Source organism: Halichoerus grypus, chromosome 4, assembly GCF_964656455.1.
Source record: "Halichoerus grypus chromosome 4, mHalGry1.hap1.1, whole genome shotgun sequence".
NCBI lineage: Eukaryota > Metazoa > Chordata > Mammalia > Carnivora > Phocidae > Halichoerus > Halichoerus grypus.
In genome coordinates this window covers 183,271,869-183,294,732 of record NC_135715.1, presented here as the reverse complement: position 1 = coordinate 183,294,732, position 22,864 = coordinate 183,271,869, and the positions used below count along the sequence as shown (strand labels likewise).

The 22,864-nt window shown below is 37.0% G+C and overlaps 1 protein-coding gene across 7 annotated transcripts in view; it reads left to right on the top strand.

Annotated features, from left to right (window-relative positions):
• The window catches only part of SPHKAP (SPHK1 interactor, AKAP domain containing), a 160,968-nt gene that overhangs the window by 11,098 nt on the left and 127,006 nt on the right, over positions 1-22,864 (top strand). For 6 of the 7 annotated variants that reach the window (XM_078071416.1, XM_078071412.1, XM_078071414.1 and 3 more), the window contains exons 2-3: positions 10,828-10,906; positions 22,671-22,776. In XM_078071416.1, coding sequence (XP_077927542.1) covers positions 10,828-10,906; positions 22,671-22,776 — 185 coding nt within the window. The remainder of the gene's footprint in view (positions 1-10,827; positions 10,907-22,670; positions 22,777-22,864) is intronic. The other variant, XM_078071413.1, reaches the window with a different exon arrangement.

The window sequence follows — 22,864 nt, the reverse complement described above, 5'->3', positions numbered from 1 at the left end:
CTGACTCATGCACTCAATATAACCTGAAGATTTTTAATTTCTACTTTTTTTTTTCCTGAATGAACTAACAGTGCTTCAAAATAACAATTAAAGAGGTAATACACTTCACCTGTCTAATTATCAACAGGTCAGTGATCTGACCAGGCATTCTGTTAAACCATTAGCCTTCTTTTCTTGCAAAGGTGAAAAAAATGTGGTGACTTCATTGGAACCTTGTCATTTAGAAAATTAGCTATAGTTTCATCGTATGAATCACTATTAACAAAGTGTCCAGTGGGGCACCTGGGTGGCTCAGGCTGTTAAGTGGCTGCCTTCAGTTCAGGTCCTGATCCCAGGGTCCTGGGATCAAGCCTCACGTCCTGGGATCGAGTCCCGCATCAGGCTCCCCCTGCTCAGCGAGAGCCTGCTTCTCCCTCTCCCTCTGCCTGCCGCTCCCCCTGCTTGTGCTCTCTCTCTGTCTCTCTGTCAAATAAATAAATAAAATCTTTAAAAAAAAAAAGTGTCCAAGAAGGTGATTCAGTATCCAGAGAACATGTTATCCAGAGAAGCTGTCATCCCAGACTTAATCACACCAGCCCTTCTAGAGCACAGTCATCCTTCATGAAGGAGAAAGCATATCAACAAAATATTAATAATGGCACTTTTCTCAGTTTTCCCACTGGGTCTAGGATATTTTCCATAGAATGGATAAGGGCATATATAAAGAGGGAGACAGAAAATGTGGAGATCTAATCCAAGTTTTAACCTTGAGGATTGTATGTGACTGGTATGATTGACTGGGAGAGGGAGAAAAAAATAGCAGGGAGGACTTACTTGCTTACTTGAAAGGAGAAAATGAAACCTAGTGACTTGAATGCCATCTTCAACATGTGAGGATGACAGGAACCTGGAAAAGGGCACATGAAGTAAATTTACTACAAAGAAGAGTAAATGTCATTAAATGGTAAAGATAATGAATATAGTTGACTGGAAATTTATCTTAAAAATTATAAAATTTCTAAAAATTAGTTCATTTTATCAATATTTTAAAAATAACATGAATGGTGTAATAAACAAATAATGGATTAAGTGCTGATTGGAAGATCATAATTTTCCCTTCAAAATTGTCTGTTAACATGGCACTTTTGGTCACAATATCATAAACAGTGTTAGTACTATATTCAGCAGCCTCATCCATTTTGCTAATGTTCCCTTTAATTCTTTGATTCTCAAGTCAATCTCTTGTGAAAATATCTATCATGTCATCACCCTCTTTGATTTTCTCTTCTTCCAATGTTAACTGATCTCACTCTACCAGATGCTCATTTGGAGATGGTTTGACATGTGATAAAGACTTCTCCAGTATCATTTTCTTCTCCTTTCTGATCCCTGCATCTTTTGCAAGATTTCTTTCAATTGATTAGTATTTGATTTAGATAAAAGCCACATCCTCTGAACTCGTTAACAGAAAACAACCATCGAAAGTGTTGATGCAATGCACAGAGATAAACATTCAAGTGGGAAGGATCTTCACTGGAGACTAATTGTTAGCGGTCAGTCCATTTGCTTTCTTACACAATCTTGAAACTGCAGGGACTGGCTAATGAATAACTAGGACACCTGATCTGTGGGGGGATAAGTTCCAATGACTTTAAGTTTACCAGATTTTCTCCAGGGTATGGCACTGCTGAAAACCTTTTCTATTTTCACAAACATTGTCTGTAGATGAGCAAATTATCTAATGAAGTCATACAGGTGCAATTGAGTATTTCAAAAACTCAATCTTCTGGAATCTCTGCGGTAGTGAAGATTACAGAAGTCTTTGTGTTTACAAAATATCTCACAAGTATTGGTCTATTTTTAAGGTGCAGGTAGCAATTTAGATTGAATGTATGAAAAGGCATCAAGGAAGGTGAATAAATTAAATATACATTTTACCTGATAATTCTTGAGCCAAGTTTACCTATGAGTGCAGAGAACATAGATGCTAATATCTCAAATGGAAGATCAGGAAAGTCCATGTAAGGGAAGGGGCACTGAGTCCAGGACCCTGGATCCAAACATTTATTATCTTACAAATATGCAAAGGTTTAGAATATGTTGAAAAAGTACACTTAAAAAATATTCATTGTCCCATCAGAGTATCCTTGATTGGTATACAAAAGTCTACTCTTAACCAAATAAATATATCAAAGCATTTAATTGAGAAGGTTCACATAGTTCTAACTAAAGATCATTTGGATGTTCTGGTCACAGAGAAGATGGACATGATTAATACAACATTCCACAGCTCCTGCTTCTAAGCCCACAAATGCCATTGACAGCATCACCTCTCAGATACATTCAAAACACTAAACTAAAGCTGAAATTACTCCTCTTTAATCTGTATTTTGGCTCATTTCTGTCTTCCTCAAAGGGATGAAGTTTTTATATTAAAGCCCTTACCTGGCAGCTGAGGGTAGGGAACACCTGATTCCTCTGCTCCCTTTCCTAATAAACTAAATGCTCCCAGCTTGGCTCCCAGCACCTGACATATTCCCAGTAGTAGTCAACAAACAATAGATCAGTCTGGAGGGAGATTTTAAAGACACACTTTTACAGAAATTATTTCCATAGATGTATAGTGATGATAGCATTGAAGCAAAGTGCATGGTTCCCTGTGGTGAGAAATAAGGATGGAGGGGAAGCCAAGGGCTTGATGATGGAAGCACCCACAGCCCATCCACCAAGATGGACTGGACATTTCCCTCATCCTGACTAAAGTTTAGACATCATATTCCTGACTCCAGCCCCAGGCTTCTCTTTTCTTAGAGCATTTTCTTTAAAAACTTGTGCTTGTAAATGATTTCTCTGCCCCTTTGAAAAGTTTTTTTTTGTTTTTTGTTTTGTTTTTGTTTTTTGTTTTTATGAGCCAAGAATGTCTTTGTTAAGCACCTGGAAACAGTCTCTTTGGAATGTAAACACCATAGGAGATAGCACCCAGATCTCCCAATTTCTATAGGAGCAAAAGAGCCTAGCTTCTGTAGGCACCTTTGTTCTAAGTTATAAAATTGTCTTCTATGGGAAGATATGAGAAAGTTTACTTTTCCTTTGGTAGGACCAATTAACACCACCACCACCTTTGCTCTTAAAAACTCTCCTACTCTTTGTTTGAAGGGAGTTGAATTTAGACTGCTTTCTCTCCTTTTGCAGTAGCCCTGAATAAAGTCTTCCTTACCTGGTGAACCTTGGTACAATTTTTGCTTTGACATCATGTTTAGGAACCTGGACTATTTCTAAGTTAGTTAGCAGGACAGTGGTGGAAGAGCTCAGACCTGGGGGTCCCACAACCTAGACTGGAATCCTAATTCCGCTGCTCCACAAGGCAGTTGGTGGACAATTTGTACAATAAATAGGAAGTTGTTTGAATGGATGATCAACACTGGACATCAGCACTGATTAAATTCACTAGATAATTGCTGGATTTTCCCTATTGCTTGGCTTTAGTGCAAAGTCATGGATGAGATGAACTTGTGAGTGTGGTGTCCATTCTGATGCATTATTTCTGACTTTTTGCAAGCATATCAGTCATAATTAGCTTCACTAAATTTCACATGTTGTTTTGCCCCTGGCACTTCTACATCGGTTTTGCATTCTGAGGCAGGTGAATATGGCTTAATGAATAGCAACATTATTTAAACTTTGGTTCCTTGTTTTTCTTGGTAACTTTACTTTCAAGAATCATAATTATTCAACCTAAACAGAACAACTACTGAGCTTCTGTGGCATCCAAATAATCCGTGAAAATATTGCAGCCGACGTGTTTGTTTTCAAGACTCTCCAAAGAAGGCTTTCCTAGCAATTGTAAAGCAGTCCAACTATTTCAAATTCCAGTGATCTCTGTGGACTATCCCTGCCCTTAAGAACATGTACTGCTCTCTTTCTTCCATTGCCTTTCCATCAAAATAATGCCTCCTTTACTCCCGTATTAATAGGCCAAAGTAATAGAAACACCTGCAAGGAGGTAAATAGACTCTGAATTCCTCTGAAAGTAAAAAAAAAAAAAATAGAAAAGGGGAATAACAGGTGTTTCATTGCTAATTATCCAGTTGCTTCATTCTATTCTCTTCGAGTCCTGCTTCTTTGAGCCTATGAGTGGAGAACCCTGAAATATTCAGATACATATTGAATCTTTCAGATCATTTGGATATTTCATTTCCATGATATTCAATACACAACTCTTGGGAACATTTAATTTACTTTTGGTACTGTGTAGACAGTGTTGTGTAATGGAAAAAAATCTCAAGGCATGGGATTGGAAGACCTGGGTGTAAGATGTTCTTTGATGTACTGTGTGATTTTGGCCAAATTATTTAACTACCCTGAATCTGTATATTAATGTTTCTTGACCCAATTCTCATTACTTGTGTGCAGAGAAAACTAAGCAACCTATGTGAAAATACTCACTTCATCAGAGTAATATTCAAGTATTATTTTCCTTAACCTTTTACATATTCTACTTTTATATATTGCTTTTTTGTTTGTTTGTTTGTTTCTCTCCATCAATGCAACATAAATGCCATGAAGGCAGGGCTTTCGATTTTATTCACGGTAGCATCTTGAACACTTCATATAATGCTTGGTGCTCAGTAACCTTTTCTGCGTACAAAGTGTCTATTAGAACTTAACACATTGTTAGAAAGGAATCTCATTTTGATTGAGCATTTCAGAAAAAATTAAATGTTTGTGCATTTCTAGAAGATCTTGCCTAAGAAAATGAGAGGCTCAGAGGTAAATCTGAATTAGTGGCCAAAAGGTTTGGGATATATAACTATTTATTGATGTTAGCCCTTACACTTGTAATTTTTTTGGAGGGTGAACTTCATTCATCTACAATGGAAAAGAATTGAGACATTCAGGCAATCCTACAGTACACATCAAGAACACTGATATAAGTAAGGCTACCTTGAGGTTGCTGTTTGTGGGTCTATCACAATCAGGATGTAGCTACGTTTGAGACATGCACATCAGATTCTCTGAGAAATCATAATGTAGACACTGTGAAGGTATACATAAAAGATAGTAATCTTATCTCGAAAAGGTGTTGAAGGGGAAAGAAAAAGTCTTGTTCTCTTAGTTGTCATATTTTAGCTTAAATCTTTCACAAGGGAAGACCTTTCTAACCGGGATGATCTATCTAGGACACATTCATTTCACTTTGCCGAGAAACAGTTTAATAAGCTGGATGGTCTGCTGCATTCTCTCCCTGAGCTACAATTAACAGCAGCTCCTAAACTTTGAGCCTTTGTTTTCCCTCTTTGCCTGTGCCACATAGATGTTCGATTGCCTGTTTGCAACTATAACTTGCCATTAAATATTAAATTACAGAATTTGTTTCAGAAATATGTTTATTGTACTTTGAACACTTCGGAAATAAGAGAGTGAGTGTTTCAAGGCACCAAGCAGCCTGGAGGTCTCTTTACATAATCTCCCTATCTGGATTTGCTCTCTGCTCTCAGTTCACTTTTCTTAGTGACATCTAATGAGGCAACAGCATCAACCTGCAGTGACAATGGCTATATTGTCCTAATAATGATGAAACACGTTCATCTGCTCAACCTCAGTAAAATTCCATGCTCCATGTCCCCTAGAAAGGATGAAATGTGGTTTCCAAGAACAAGTAAAGGTGTCTTGAATCTTGGCTATTTGGGAATCTATGGAATTATACAATCTGAAATGTATATTTATATGCATTTTATGGTCTTTTTATTGAGTGACCTTTTAGGTTGCTATGATTCATATGTGACATTACACTTGAGGTTCTCATTAATAATAGTTGCATATAGATTCCAACTATTTAATAATTTGTGTTCTGATTGCTCTATTCTCATGTCTACCTTTAGGAAGCAGCAATTCTTACCCTTGTCAAATTTTATCTCAGAAATACGTACTGCTGAATGAGTGACAAGAGTATTCATTGCTAACCTTCCAACAGAGATTCTGGTCCCAGCTCTAGGCCTTGATTTCACCTCCCGAAAGCAGAAAGATTGGGCAAAGTTAGCTTTAAAGATGAAATAAGAAAACCATACCAGCTAAACTTCAATATTTGAGATTAACTTAGATGAAAAAAATACAGTTGAACAGTTTGATGATGCCTCGTGGTATATGGTAGAGGCATTTGTGATTAGGAATATGATTTACACAAAAAAGGAAGAATGTTGCTATACAATTACAAAAATGCTTTCTTAGGTGGGTTAGATAATAAACCTTATAAATGGATAGTTGGCTTAAAAATAATTTATCTAAAATTGTGCAAAGATATAATTTAGCCAGTAATATCAATTATTCCAATTTCTGAAGGGCTGCCCAAATTAGAATTTCATTATTTTTAACTAAAATTTTCCTCTCAAGTATAAAACTTAGAGGACTCTCTAAGCTCCTTTGGTTCACATACTTTTCCTATGAAGTGGAAAGTGCAGATGTATTTTTCTCTTGCAAGCTCAATGTTTTCAAGCATTATAGCTTAGGACTTAATATGATGATCTGCATTTTGTCTGTCTTTTTATTAGTCCATTCACTTACTTATTTTTTTAGTTGAGTGAACTCATGAGAAAAGAAAAAGTAGATGTTTGATTCTTTCCTTCATTTCTGCATCTCATTCTAAAACCTGATCATTTTTAAGTTGGTTTTTTAAAAAATTAAACCAGAGTGGAGTCATAGAAAAATTGATCATTCTACCTGTCTCCCTAACATTGTGCTACTCAACTTCCATTAGGGTAAAAAAATGCCTTGTGGAGAAAGCAATTTAGATCTGGCAGGGAGGTAGCATGCATCCTACCTGAATTCTGTATGTGAGTCACTTACCTAAGCTTTTTCTACAAAATTAAATCTATAAACCCAACAACAATGTATTGTTATAATGAATTTATAACACAAAATGTAAGATTCAATGATTATCAATAAACTCAGATATTGTGTTTTCTGTGCCTTGGCATTTTGATATATTGAGTAGAGGTAAACTTGCTTTAAAGTATGGCTGCTTTCTAAGAAAAAGATTGTATGCTATATTTATCTATATATGAAGACCATCTTTTTCAAACTTTCCAAACTTTTCAACACTTACCCTGCCAAATATGATGTGTTTTTGAAGTACAGTTCTGTAAATGATTTAAAACCAGGTCCATCTTGAAAACTGTAAGTCACTTTAGCTATATATTAATCTTCATAAAAAATGAAGATGGTTTTATTTAACTTCCAAGGGGTGACATATAATAAGCATTATTGCCATTGTTGTTTCTGTTTTGCTACAGTGTGCTGCTATTGCATGAAATGACTGAGTGACTAGATATCTTTAAGTCACTTAATTATCTACTCCCTTCTCCACCCCACTGCTTCTAATTCATGAAAAGCTTTTCAGGAAATGGGTCAGTTGTTTTTAATTCACATTTTTCTCATCCTTGAAACCTGTTGGTACTATTTTCCTTTCTCTCTGTGTTCTTCCCCACACCATCAGATGACTTTGAAAGGCCTATGAGTTCTAATTCCAGCAATATGACAAAGTTATTCATCAATCCTCTTGCCGAAAATGACTGAATTTATAATAAAACATTTTAAAGTTTAATAAAAGAATTGAAGGGTGGATATGATAATAAGGAATTATTAGCTAAATATCAACACACCATCAAAGAAAAACAAAATCTTAAAAGTAGCTAGAAAAAAGATACATTACCTTTAAAAACTAACAATTGGATTGACAGCTGATATCACAAAAACAACAATGGGAATCCAAAGATAATGAGGTAATATTGTCACTGTATGAAGGAAATAATTGCCAGTTTAGAATTCTATGCTTTGTGAAAATAAATCTTGCAAGAATAAATAAATATATTTTCTCATAGGCAAAAACTGGGAGTGTTACTAAAGAATATTATAAAAGATTTTAAACATATAATGGTTACATTAAAAGTAAATGGACTAAATGCTCCAGAGAAAATGCAAAGATTATCATTTGGATTTTGCAAAATCAAAGAAAGTAAGACATATTTAAAACTTAAAATACTAAAAGGATGGGAAAAAAATACATAATTCAGTAGCTAACCAAAGAAAACTGATGTTGCTTTTATCAGACAAAATAACCTTTAAAACAGAAGAGCATTGCTGGAAGTTAAGTATGTCACTGCATAATGGAAAGTGTTGAATAATCAGGAAGGCATACCTACATTTTAAATTTGTATTCATATAACAAAGTATCCTTAAAATTAAAACAAAAAATGGACAGAAATAGAAAAAGAATTTATCCAAAAAATATCTGTATGAACTTAGAAGATCTATCACAATCAACTTAACTCAATGTACATGCCTAGACTATGATAACCCAAACCTGCAGATTACATATAACATTTACAGAAATTGGCCACATAATTGGATTATAAAGCAATTCTTAATACGAAGATCAGTGTTAGGCACACCATGGTGTCTGAGTAAAATGCAATTCTACTGTAAGTCAGTAATGAAAAGACAAATTGAAATTTTCCATATAAATTGAAATAAAATCAACAAAATTATAATGAAAATTAGAAAGTCTTTGAATTGAAGGATAATAAAGGTACCACATTTCAAAACTTGTGGAATGCAGGTAAAGCTATCATAAGAGAAAAAATTTATGTCCTTAAAGACATACATTAAAAAAACGAAAGGAAAACCTAAAGATGATGGTGAATATTGATCTCCTGAGATTTTAAAAAGAAACAACAAAATAACCTTCAAGAAAGTAAATAATAATGAGATCAGAAATTATATGATTGAAAATAAACATAGTACTGTAAAGGATAGACAAATCAAAAGATGGTTCTTTGAAGAGGCAAAAATCCCTGACACATTTAATTTAAAAAGGGGATAGGTAAAACACAAAAAAGTATTTTAGGAATGACAAAAAAAAAGAAAAAAGAACATTACTACAGATACTAAAGACAAAATTATAGTAATAGTATAAAACATCATGTCAATACATATATATACAACTTGGATTAAAAAGGCAATTTTAAATAAAAATAGAACCTACCAAAGTAACTGAAGAAGAAATAGGAACCATGATAAACATTAGAAATACTGACTCTGTAGTTAAAACCCTGCCAACAGGAGAGCTCCACTCCCAGACAGCCTCACTGGAAGAGTTAATTCCTATAGCACCAGAACTCTTCCAGCAAATAGAAGAGGAATACCCTAAATCTCTTTTATGAAGCTGGCATAACCTTGATACCAATCTGACAAGGGAAGAAAGGAAATACAGTCAATCTCATTCACGATCACAGAGGGAAAGAAGTTCCCAACCAAAATATTAGCAAGCTAGGTCCCACAATATATAAAAAGGATAATACATTTGTAATCAAATTGAGTTGATCTCAGGAACTGAAGACTGATTTAATATTACAAATCAATTATAATTCATCAAATTAACATTCTAAAGGAAGAGAGCAATATGGTTATATCAGTAAATGTAAAAAGACATTTGATAAAATGCAACATCCTTTTATGATTAATAGGATAAAAATACTAGAAAAATGTAAATAGACAAGAACTTCCTTAATAAAAACCTACAGGAAACATAATACATAGTGGTATAACTTTAAGGATTTTTGCATTACTCTATTCAACATTTCACTGAAGATCCTAGCCAACACAGAAAGACAATAATGAGAAACAAAAAGTAGAAGGTATGGCAAAGAAGAAATCAAACCTCTCGACATTTGCAGTTTAGTTGATCGTGTGCACAGAAAGCCCCAAATATCTGCAGATTAATTATTAGGATTAATAAATGAGTTCATCATGTTTGCTGAATATTAATCAAAGCACACACATAAAGTACATTTTTTTCGTATGAGCCACAAACAAAAAGTGAGATTTAAGAAGGACATTTTTATGCTTCAATAAATATGAATTTTTTAGGACTAAGTCTAAAGAAAGCAGACAAGACCTTTCCAGAGAAAATTGTAACCCTTAGTGAATGGCGTAGATTGGAGGTCTTCTTATAAGACCAGAGATGGTGCTATACCCCATGCCCTCACACCACATATCTCCTGCTTTCATAGCTCTGATATTTTACCGCCTTCATCTTCTCTGACGTCTTTATCCACACAATAAAATTTCTTGAATTCTAATCATGTACTGCTAACTACCAGTCATGGAGATGCAAAGATAATTTCACTGTCTCCTTATTCACCTTTGCTCTTATAAATCTAATATATAAGATATAGATATATTACTGTTTTTTCATAGTTATAATGACTTTCTAGCTTTTGAGATTTGAGGTAATACACTATTGATTTGAATTAAAAAAAAAAAGGACTAGAGCATACCTACAGGTAAGCATTGTATAGAAACTTGATTACAAGGCATTCAATTTCCATAAAAATCTGTTGCCCTGTTTTTCTCTTAATATTAATCTTAATATTAAAATATTAAACTTAAGAAGCACAAAATGCTCCTCACCTATAGATACCCATAAACTAGGTTAGAAGGATCTGTAATTCTTATCTGCAAGATGTGGATTATCTTTTGATGCATCAAAGATGTGAAGCCCAATCACACATCCAGCAGGTTACTCAAGACAGAGGCTATCTGAAAATATGCCTGCAATTTTTGAATCCTTTACTGAGGTTTTTTTGTTTTGTTTTGTTTTTAACTGTTAACAACCTCATCATCTAGCTACTTTTGTTCTTTTTAAAGACAGCCTGCTTGAGTGTGCCTTTCTCCTTGAATGACACTAAAATTTCTGTTTCTTTTTTTCCCCACCCTGTTCCTCTCCTGCCTCCTCTCCAAATCTGCTGGTGTTTATAACTCCTTTATTGTGGGTGTGGTCCTCTCCATCAGCCATGTGGGTAGTTGAACCAAACTCACCTACCAGCCTCTCTGCTGCCTTGTCCACCAGGAGACACTCCCAGGAATCCAGGTGGGTTGTGGGGTGTGGGGTCCAGGGGATGTATGCAGCCAAGTCATAACCAGGGCCTCCACTTTCCTTCCAGCATCCCATGGGCCCCCTGGGTTCCCAACTCTAAGATTTTGACCCTGACTGCTGGCTTTCTGGTTTGCAACACTATTTCTGCCAAGCTCCAAACTGCAGTGCATGTTATCTCTTTCTTACCATCAAATTTTACCCTTTCTGTGTCCATCCTTTTGGAGTCCTCTTTCCATTTAAATGACTCTAAGGCATTCACAGGGACTCCAGGATCAAGTTTTGCTAGGTGGCAGAAATGTTTAGTTAGGCGGGGCTTTCCTCATCCCCAAAATCACAAAAGGAAGTTGTTTTTTATTCCCCTTTCACGGAGACCAGGAGCTGGCAGTGTGTTTTACTGAAGCCTCCCTCTTCCCTTGGGACTAGCCATCCCACCTGGTGCAGCAGCCAGAGACATCCCCTCTTGTGAACCCTCACTCCTTGTCTGCAGTCCTCTTCTCTGGGCCCAAAGGTACCCCCCCCCCATAAAATGGGAGCATCTGAAAGAAAAACTGTTGTTAAGAAACTTAGCGTGTGACAAAAGCAAGTGGTGCTACGTGGAGACAGCTGGGCACCTGGGAAACAGCACAGACCAGGGGTCTGGTTCATCTAGGTTCGCATCTCAAATTGTGCCACTTAACTGTGTAACTCTGAGCAAATTCTAAACCTCTGAGTCAGTCTTATGAAGATAATAGGCTAGCAGCCCCTCCCCTGTCCTGACGCTGTGAGGCTATGAAGTGACAAAGATAAAGGTTCCGTCATAACGATGGAGGTAGAATGAATGTCAATCAAGTATACCTGTTAGTATTGGCTGAGACTTTCTCCCTTCAATAGCAGCAAATCATGAAAAGTAACAAGTGTTGGTCCCATTTGACAGATGAAGAAACTGAGGCTCAGGGAGATTAAGTAAATTTCCTAAGGTCAAACTAATAAAAGTGACATTTGGGACCCAAATTCAGGTCTTCTGACTTCCACCATGCAGTCATATTTTAACTATATCACATGACATAAGAAGTTTTTCAGTCTTGGCATATTTATATTAACTGCTAGTCTTCTCATCTGGCATATCCGTTTAATGTGTGGATGTTGTCACATCTCTTCATTTATTGTGGTGGTTTCAAATACTGCAATTATAATTTACATGAGTTTCATCTTGACAAAAACCATGACGTTTCCCTTATGGTTTATATGGATTATTTCTAGCTATTTGATAGTTTCACTAACATTTGTATTTCAGGATTGTAGGCCATCACAGACAAAAGCATGAAGTGAGAACTGAGAGCCTGTCTTTACTTTTATCTGACAAAGACAAATTGCTAAGATTTTAAGTGGTGCCATTTATTGACCCTACCATATTTACTGAGCACTGACTAACCATTGCCAGGTGTTGTGTTAAGCACTTTGTGAGGTTCAATAGTGAATTAGATGTTCTTTCTCACCTCGAGAACTAAATAACAAATTTGGAAAGAAAGTCTAGCAATTTTAATTGAACCCCGAGCTAGACTGTAGAAACCCTCTTTATTTGATATAAAATACAGATGTGCCTTAAAATGGAAATTGATACATTTTAAATTGATAGGTGAAGATCTGTTTCCTGAATCGTGATTTCCACAGGTATCGTATCATGAAAAACCAACAAAGATCCCTGCATTTGTGGAGTTTATTGCCCGTGGCAGGGGTGGTGTGGAGTGTATTGCCTGTGGGGTGTGTGGAGACTCATAAAAAACAATAAACAGTAAATAAATACATTCCGGAATATTAGAAGATGATACTGATACTGAGAAAAACAGAGCAGGATAGGAAAGATCGGAAGCCAGGGATAGGGAGGTCTGGGTGGCAACTGTAAACAGGATGGTCAGGGGAAGCTGCATCCAGAAGAGGCCTTCGAGAAAGACCTGAAGGAGGTGATAAAGTGAAGTGTGCAGGTCTCTGGCCAAAGAGCATTCCAGGCTAGGGAAGGCAGTAAGACAGCAGAACAAGTGGAGGGAGACGGAGAGAGCATGGAGGACATGAGGTCTCAGAGGTGATGGGAGCCTTACAGCCCACGGCAATGACTTATGACTTTCCTGGAAATGAACTGCAGTGATAGTGCAAAGTTTTGAGCACAGAATTGACCTAGAATAACATTTTGTGTTCAACTATGTTCATTTAACAGAGCAATATTTTCCTGCACCTTTTTCTTGGGCGGGAGAGGAGACATTATCTTAATGTCTGCATACTAAATCCATCAGTGTATCTATTGGTGAACATATTATTTATTTTCAGCTTTTTCTGTTAATAATATTGAGTTGAATATCTCAGTACATACTTGATCTTGCTATCTGTGCTCTAGAATAGATTCCTATAAAGGGCATTCCTGAGTGACAGGTGTGCATGGATAAAAATCTTGAAAAGCATGCACAGATTGTTTTCCTTAGCAGCCATGTCAATTTATATACTCCCCGAAGCAACATGCATTATATCACACATTATTTTTTTTTAAGATATTATTTATTTGAGAGAAAGAGAGCACAGGGGGAGAGGGTGAGGGACGGAGGGGGAGGGAGAAACAGACTCCCAGCTGAGCAGGGAGCCCAAAATGCAGCTCACTGCGGGCTCTATCCCAGGACCCCAAGATCATGACCTGAGATGAAGACATACACTTAAGTGACTGCACCACCCAGGTACCACTTCATATAACTGAATTTAAGTATAAATGTCCAGGGGTGCCTGGGTGGCGCAGTTGGTTAAGCATCCGCCTTGGGCTCAGGTCATGATCCCAGGGTCCTGGGACGGAGCCCCACGTCAGGCTCCCTGCTCAGCAGGGAGTTTGCTTCTCGATCTCCCTCTGCCTTCCCCCTGCTTATGCTCTCTCTCTCTTGCTCTCTCTCACTTTCTCAAATAAATAAATTAAAATCTTAAAAAAAAAAAAATATATATATATATATATATCCAGCATGCGTGGTTTAAATCTGGATCCCACCCCTCTAGTAACAGTTCTTTAATTCAGTTTCATGATGTGATATTTGTGATAACTGAAGCAGGGCTCCATGGAAGCTTAAGTCCCAGTATCTCCAGAAGAAAGGGTTTTCTAAGCAAATGAAGAGGGCAAACAGAAACATGGAGGGAAAATATTAAATACCTTAAAAAAATTACTCTTATGTATTTATTAAGGTAATCTTATTAATTTTTTTCAACGAAAGTAGCATTTTAGCAATACAGCTACTTTTCCCTAGAAACACTTTCAAATCAAATTTTCACCAATATCGGACTAGTCTTTTGTGAGTTTTGCGACTTTGCTTCAATTTTCTGGGTATTTTCCCATGTTGATAGATATAAAACTGTGCCTGAATGGGCCACATCTTTGTACAGTTTTAGACTAATTGAATGAATTCTGTGTTTTCTTGGATTTAAAAAAGCCTTAATTATTCTTCATTTTATAATCTCGTGATAACAGTCAAGAGTCAGCATAAGTATGAAAATCTTTACTGTATATATTTTCAAAACCTAGGTCTGAGAACAGAAAAGAGAAATGTCACTGTAAGAAGTACTTATGCATTTATTCAAAAGGTCTGCATATGTTATATTTAATTTAATAAATAAATCTTTTTTAAAAGTGCTGAAAATCCAACAGGGAAACTCTTAAGAATAAATTAGTTTATAGGGCTTAATGTGATATCATTTCTCAATTTAATATTGAGTGCTAACCCTATGCCAGCATTACATTGCTGGTTTATGAGAATAACCCTATTTAACCACCAGAAGAGTTCTATGACAAAGCTTCTATTATAATCTAATCTGCATTTTACAGATGAGGAAACCAAGTCTTAGAGAGGTTTCAGTAACATGTCCAATTCTTTTTTCTTTTTTTTAGAGAGGGAGGGGGTGTGTGGGAGGGGCAGAGAGAATCTTAAGCAAGCTCCATGCCCAGAGCAGAGCCTAATGCAGGGCTCAGTGTCACAACCCTGAGATCATGATCTGAGCCAAAATGAAGAGTCATATGCTCAAAGGACTGAGCCATCCAGGCACCCCTCCCATTCCATCCAGATAGTAAATGGTAGAGTGGAAACCTGAATCTAGGTTTCTCAAATGCCAAAGCCCATGCTTTGGCAGGGTTTTGGCTGCATTAGGACTGATTTGGATGTCATGGTCATAGAAGCAAAGGATTAGATGGAATATGAGAGATCACAGTGGAAAAGAACATGGTATAGTGCTAAGAGAAGCAGGTGAAATCTCAGATCAGTTATTTACGAGTAATATAGTCTTGGATTCTATTATGTTAACCTCTAATCCTTAATTTCTCATCTATAAAAAGGGTATAATTAAAAGACTAAGTAAAATATCTCTTAGAGCTCTAAGCACCCACTATACATTAAATGATAGTAATTGTTGTTAAAAGTAACATAGAGAAGATTTTATAACAGCACGGGGCCAGGTGGTTTGGTGGAAGAGCAGAAATCCTTGGGAGCTGAGGTGGTTACCATAACATACATTCTGAATGTATCTGAAAAGTCTAGATGCAGCAGAATGCAGTGACATACCCAAAGTGTTTTGACCATGGAAACAGACACTTAAGACTTTTTTTTAGAAACAAAGGACTTAGGGATAAATACTTCAGTAGGAAGCATCTAATAGTCTTCATGGATAAATACATATTCATGCAACACTTACTTAGCAACAGTGATGCGTACTTTTCGCCTTACGTTTAAATAGTCTTTTTGCAAACACTTTTGCAAGATATTTGTCTTGCAAAATTTCCCTATAGCCCTCATTAGCAAAAAGAAAAAAAGAAGCTAAGCTATCATGCTGTTTTGCCTGAGCTTTTCTGAACAAGAAGATATAGCTTTAAAATGATTTCTTGGGGTCTTGGTGGAGCTTGAGATTGTGAAACAGCTTTTTAAGGTCCAAAGCTAATAAACCCCATAGTAGAGGTTAAATTCATGAGGACATTACTTGTTATTACCTCTTTTCTTAGAGATAATATATGGATTTGCAAAGCACAGCTTCTGAGACACACAAGATATTGTTCAATATATTTATTTTCTATTATATATATACTGTTGAATATGATGTTACAGGTATATATATATGTGTATATATATATATATATATATATATATATATATATATATACACACACACATATGTACTTTTCTTATATAAAGAAGTTGACTGTTTTTTCTATCATAATCTACTTATTTTTGCACAGTATCTACATATGATGAGGTTTATGTTTTACTGGATATATCTGATAGATTTGAGAGTTGCCTGAATGAAAAGTCTCTATTGAGCAATTTTCAATTTAATTTCTCACCATAAAAGATTTCAGCCCAACTAGTACTGAAAATAGAGAAATCACTAGCCCTTGGGTGTACAAATTGTCTACCAAATGAATTAACTATGCTATAATTATATGTCTTTTTTGTTTATGCTTTTTTAAAGATTTTATTTATTTATTTGAGAGAGAGAGAACATGTGCACAGGTGTGCTTGTGGGGGAGAGAGAACGAGAGTGAGCATAAGCAGGGGAAGAAACAGACTCCCCATTGAGCAGGGAGCCCAGCACTGGGCTTGATCCCAGGACTCTGGGATCATGACCTGAGCCAAAGGCAGACACTTAACCGACTGAACCACCCAGGCACCTCTGTTTATGTTTTTTTATTAATCAAAATTAAATTAGAGTATAGCTAATTTGAAGCCACTATTTCTGCTAAGAATAAGCTACTTGTTTATGATTAATAATGAATGGCCTGTTTATATTCTGCTTATTATCATTTGCTAATACCCAAACTTAGGTTTGCAACAATAGTTTCACTGATTTGAGGACAAAAATGATAATCAAGTGTGTCAATGATCTTTTCTTAAAAAGAAATATTCTTCATTCTTAAATCATCTATCATAGTTTTTTGTTACATTGTTAAAATGTTCTTTCTTTGAAGAATTATGGTGAAAGCAGAGGTAGGGATTTTTTTTTTTAAATGTTCTTATTGGGAATAAAAGGATGGCCACTTTATAATCTTATTGATGTTTTTATTGTTATTTCACTGGTCCAAGAGATGGGAAAGTCTGGAATTTACCATTCTATAGTTACTCAGTTGCCTTTAAATATTGAAGTAGGACATTTAACAGTGTTTCTAAATATTTTCCAAAATCTGGATAGTAGTTCCTTCTGATAAGCTTACTAAAGTCTTACAGAATTAATGAGGACCATTTAGGTCTTTCAGCCTCTGATGAACTGGTGACATATTTAATTTGTATGGATGGCATGATAAGAAAATCATGTTCTGATGTCTCCAACCTAGGAAAGGAAAGAAGGAGCAGGAGAGTGTAAGAGCACATACTGTATACAAAAACTTTTGCCGCAAACATTTGCTGAAAATGCAAGACAGATTTTATTTGAGTTACTGCAGTAGGAGAGAAAGACATCAGTATAGAACACTGAGCTCAATTCCACATATAACAGGGACAAATGGGGACTTAGAGGCAATAGGCAGAGTGAGGGGGTCAGTATACTAAGTGGAAATACTGAGGGTAGGGGGATCCTTGCTAAAATAGCCTAACAGTATTCCCGGTAAAAGCCAACCAAGGACGTAGTTATCAAGGGTGAGGGATGAGGAGAGATGTCAAGGGTGGAGGGATTCTTACTAAACTGACTTAGCAGGGTTCCTTGCTAAAAACTGCACTCAGTGGGTCAAGGGCAAGGATGTAGTTCAAGGTCAAGATCTAGTTGAAAAGACACTTGGGGGAGCTGACTAAAGTTTGGTCAAGGAGAAAGCCTTTGTCAATAGACGAGTCAGAAGGTGAAGGTAATGTTCAGTGATTCATTAGTTGCTTATATCACCCAGTGCTCATCACATCACATGCCCTCCTTAATGACCATCATTGAACACTACACCAAAAACTAATGATGTATTATATGTTGGCTAATTGATTTAAATAAAAAGGAAAAAAAAATTAAAAATTTTTAAAAAAGAAGATGAAGGTAAGAGAAACAAACATCATGGGATTTTAAAAACAAATTGGTTTTTGAAAGACTGACCTAAACCTCTGAGCTTCATGTAACATGTTAATCCCTTTGGCTGAGAGTAAAATAAGGACATCCACTTGAGCACACTTTCATTTTGAACCACGTGAAGTTGTGTTATAAAGTCCTCTAAATTCTTAGTTGTGGTATGTCATTAAATTGAATTTAATGAGACCATCTCAATTCCCTTTTAAAGTTCTCTTCTGATAGAGGTGAGCTTTTATTTTTTCTCCAGTCTTGAGATGGAAGGATTTAGTATAAAGCTCAAGAGTAAATATCCTTAATAGGATAGAGATAATCAAAGGAATGGTAATTACTACATTTTACTGCAAACATTCTATAAGTGGGCAGGAGATAAGAACAAATCCTACCTGTTAGAATCTGCTCAATTTATTTTAACTTTACACTTCGTTTACTTGACATTTGAGCAACAATAGCAGCAGGATCCCTTTTCACTAAAACTATCCTGGGAAACTCTTTAAATGATCTCCTCAAGGATGGTTTATCTCACCATCTGTCACCACTGCAGAAAACTGAGCATTGAATTCAAACACTCTTTTGTGCCTAATCTTTTGATGTCCACCGGGATGCTCAGGAAGGTAAGAATATTAATAAGTATTAATTCAGCATCCACCACTGGCTGGCGCTGTTCTCCGTCCTAACAGGTCCGGGTTCTTTCAGTATTTACAGCCTAAAGGGGAGACAGACAAATATTACAAAATTATATGCCATTTGACAAGTGCTGTAACAGGACATGGTACAGGGTGCTGTTGGAACACACAAGAAGAGTGTCCATCCCATTTCTTGGGTTAGGGTAAGGTTGGGAATAGAGGGCGTGGTTAGAGTGTGAGTGCGTTTGTGTTTGCATGAGGTATTGGTGATGCGTTGGAGAGGAGTAGTGGCCTCCTTGGGGAGGAAGGAGGTGCAAGAGGTGATTTATAAATGGAGACCCAAAAGGTAGAGTAGGTATTATTCAAGAGGAAGGAGGGGGCCTGGGATGGGTGTTCTTCAAAGAAGAAATACCATGTGCAAGGATCCAAGGGCAAATGGGAATATGTATTTAATTTAACAAGTCAGATAAATGCTTCTCAAATTTTAATGGGCAGGTGAATCCCCCAGGTTGAATGTTAAAATGCAGATTCTGATTCAGTAGTTCTAGGGAGAGACCTGAATTCCTGGGTATATAACCAGCTCCTAAGCGGTATCAATGCTGTTGGTTCACAGACCAAACTTTGAGTAGCAAAATATAGGCAACTTGATTTCCAGTAACAGGACACTTATCTCTCTCCGGAGAAGTCACTGACTATTCCCTAAGCCATTGTCACTACTGATGACCTACTTATTCACACTGCATGAATCCTTGATGATTGTCCTGTGGTGGTAACTCAGCACCTCATTCACATATGATATTATCTGTAAGGGAGACTACTTCTCTTCCCATTGTATTTTTTTAAAGTCACTACTTCAAACTCTGCTTTTGTACCTTCTTTTCCACTTTGATCTACCTCCTCATTGAAACACATTTAGCAGTTCCAGCATGAAACCAGCCTGAAAGGATGTGCTTAAGAAATATTGTCAACATTTGTCAAAATCAAAGAAAATGTCCCAGGGAAGAACTTGCAGGCTTCCCCATTAGAAGCAACTTATAAGCTTGCACTGTGTCTTGACAGCAGTTCTTTTCAGTTTGCCCTCATTTTAATAAATGCCTGAGTCTCATGTTGCTGTCTCTGCCTCATCCTGTAGCAGCCAATGTTCTGCTTCCCCAGAGACCAAAGACAGCATCTTTGCAAACACGTTAAAAATCCCATCTCCATCCCAAAGGCATGGGAACAGATGGGGCTGCGTTGTCAAGTCACTTACTGGGAACTCACACCCATGTCACGTGGTTTAAAAGAGAAGCCTCTCTACACATAGTTTTGTATATTAGGCATCACCAAATTGATTTATAATGTGTTTCTGGGGATTAGAAGTTGCTTTCGCTTTGAATATTGCTGCAGTGGGACTTTTGTCGAGTAATGCACTGATTTTACTCCCACTAATGTGAGTCTACTACCCTGTTTAATTCTCACAATAATAAATAAATAAATAAATACACACATATGCACATATATATTTAAAATTACTTTCTGTATTAGTGCTATACGGACTTAGCATTAGGACAAATGGAGTGAGCCTTATAGGCAAATAACACTTTCAAAGTCCTTCCTCACCTCCATTTCCAACTGGGATCTCACAATCATCTTAAAGGCAGTCGGGCTTTCATACCAAGGTATGTGTGGGTAGACTTGTCATTTCTTCCTTCCACTAGACTAACGCAGCAGTCCTTAAACTTTTTTTATGCATGAAAATTACTGTAGCACCTTGCCTACTTGCAGTCATATACAACGTGCTTTATGGGGAAATGAGGAATTTCCATGGGTGATCTTTTACTTTTTTCTGTGTTCCCATTAACCCTTACTTTGGACCTAACTAACTCTCCCCAAGGTAGATGTCATTCTCCTCTAGAGCAATCAGAGATTATTGAAGCTCTTTTCCTACCTTGTTTCACATCAGATCTGTCTCAACCGTACTTCTCAGCCTGCTTCCGTCTCACTCCTAAGGTTGTTAACCCTGTAGAGAGACATGGGAGATGTCCTAACCCTGGAAAGTATGATTTCCTTGACTCATGAGCCAAGTTATTACATATCCAAGTTAGCTTGTTCTATGGGCTTACCTTCCACATAGAAGTGGCTTGGAACCTACCAATGATAAACGTTTGGCATTTGGGTAAGAGCCAGACTGTCCTAAGGCCAGGAAAGCATTCAGAGGGGCATCTGCTATTGGGTGTGAGGTATAGACACACTTAAGTGTCAGCTAAAAGTTACGGGCCCCACATTATAAGACACCTGTAAAAATAGGGCTTGGGCTCTCCATGATATTTTGCAAGTGATTTCTAGTGCCAGAAAGGACCACAGACTTTACTCCCAGCATTCATTTAAAAATGAAGAGACAGATCCAAAGAAGCAGGCAGCAGAGTAGCTAGGAATCTGGAGCCAAGTACCAGCCTCCTTTCCTTTTTCCTTCCACTGCCTTTTCCCAGTTAAGCCAAGATTAACATGAGTGCTCTCCTTTCACTTAAATTAAGCTCATTCTAGTCCTCAGGGTGGCAATTACTCAGAAAATAATATGAAAATTTAAAATAAAATAGATTTTACTTGAATTATTCTGTGTAATTTTTACCTGAATCTGTGATCTGTGATATACACCATCAGCAGTCATTAAAAAAAAAAAAAAGCCATTCATAATAGTTAATAATGGAAATACTAACAGACTTCATTTATGTATTTCTGACTTATGTTTAATTGCAATGTAATGAAAATTGACTAATTTAGAACTTAAAACATGAGGGTTACATATTAGCTAGAAATGCATTGTTTAACTGATCTTCTATTTGCTGTTTCTTTTAAGAGAACATTTTTAAATGTTGGCTTGATGAGTACACAAAGATTTATTAGATCATATTTCAAAAAATATGTTTTGAGGAGTTGTACATATTCTATGTGGTCAAGAACAATAAAAATAAAATGTGTAGACTTCAGATACCCATACATTTTTTTTAAAATTCCTAGTTTTCATGTTTTCAGAAGAGAAATATTTAGAAATACATAAACCCAGAGGTCTTTTTATATTTCAATTGGACTGAATTCAAAATCTTCCAGTCATACCATGAAAAGCAGGATTGGTAATGATCTCAATTAGAGATGGGGGGAGGGGGAGATAAGTCTAGAATTTTGGAGGCAGAGAAGTTAAGGTATTATGTTTCTTTTTTTTTTTTTTTTTTTTTTTAAAGATTTTATTTATTTATTTGAGAGAGAGAATGAGATAGAGGGAGCATGAGAGGGGGGAGGGTCAGAGGGAGAAGCAGACTCCCCGCTGAGCAGGGAGCCCGATGCGGGACTTGATCCCAGGACTCCAGGATCATGACCTGAGCCGAAGGCAGTCGCTTAACCAACTGAGCCACCCAGGCGCCCAGGTATTATGTTTCCAGCCACAGAGATCTAAAGAGATGATGTACCTTTTTCTAAAGCCCGCATTCTTTTCATGGTACTGCCCTGACTCCTGATTAAAATTATGTTTGGTCATTCATTTCAAGAAATAAGATGAATATTTTTACATTTTTAATTCCGAGCAGAATTAATGTGGTGTTCAAAAAGCATTATTTGGGGCGCCTGGGTGGCTCAGTTGGTTAAGCGACTGCCTTCGGCTCAGGTCATGATCCTGGAGTCCCGGGATCGAGTCCCGCATCGGGCTCCCTGCTCTGCGGGGAGTCTGCTCCTCCCTCTGACCCTCCCCCCTCTCATGTGCTCTCTCTCTCATTCTCTCTCTCTCAAATAAATAAATAAAATCTTTAAAAAAAAAAAAAAAAAAAAAGCATTATTTGGGTTTTAAAACTGCTTGCTCAAGAAAAACTAGCAGGGCTGGAAGTCAGACAGATGCACTGCGTCCACGTAAGCCGTGAGAAGTCACTGGATCACGGTTTCCTATTCCCAAGAGAAGAGCTCACAGTGGCTCCACCAATTATAGGAGTGAAGCCAACAGAAATGTCAGTGTCGGCAGGATTTGCAGTTTCCGTGCAATCTGAAAAGATGTTTTTTGATAAACCACATTGTGTTTCTTCCGTTCTGAATATGGAGATGACTCCCCTGAATGTGTTCTCTTTTGTGTTTGGGGGCACCAACAGCAACTTGGAGTCACCACTGATGTACGAGGTGTCTGCGCCGCGGGAGGGCAGTGCCAGCCACAGTTTGAGAGGCGGCCTGGGGAGCTCCATCACAGCCTGTAAGAAGGTAAGCTTGCCTACCAGCACTCTCTTCGCCCTGACTGAACTTGATCACTAGTGTAGTTTGACTCTCCAAGTACTTTTTCTAAAGCAGA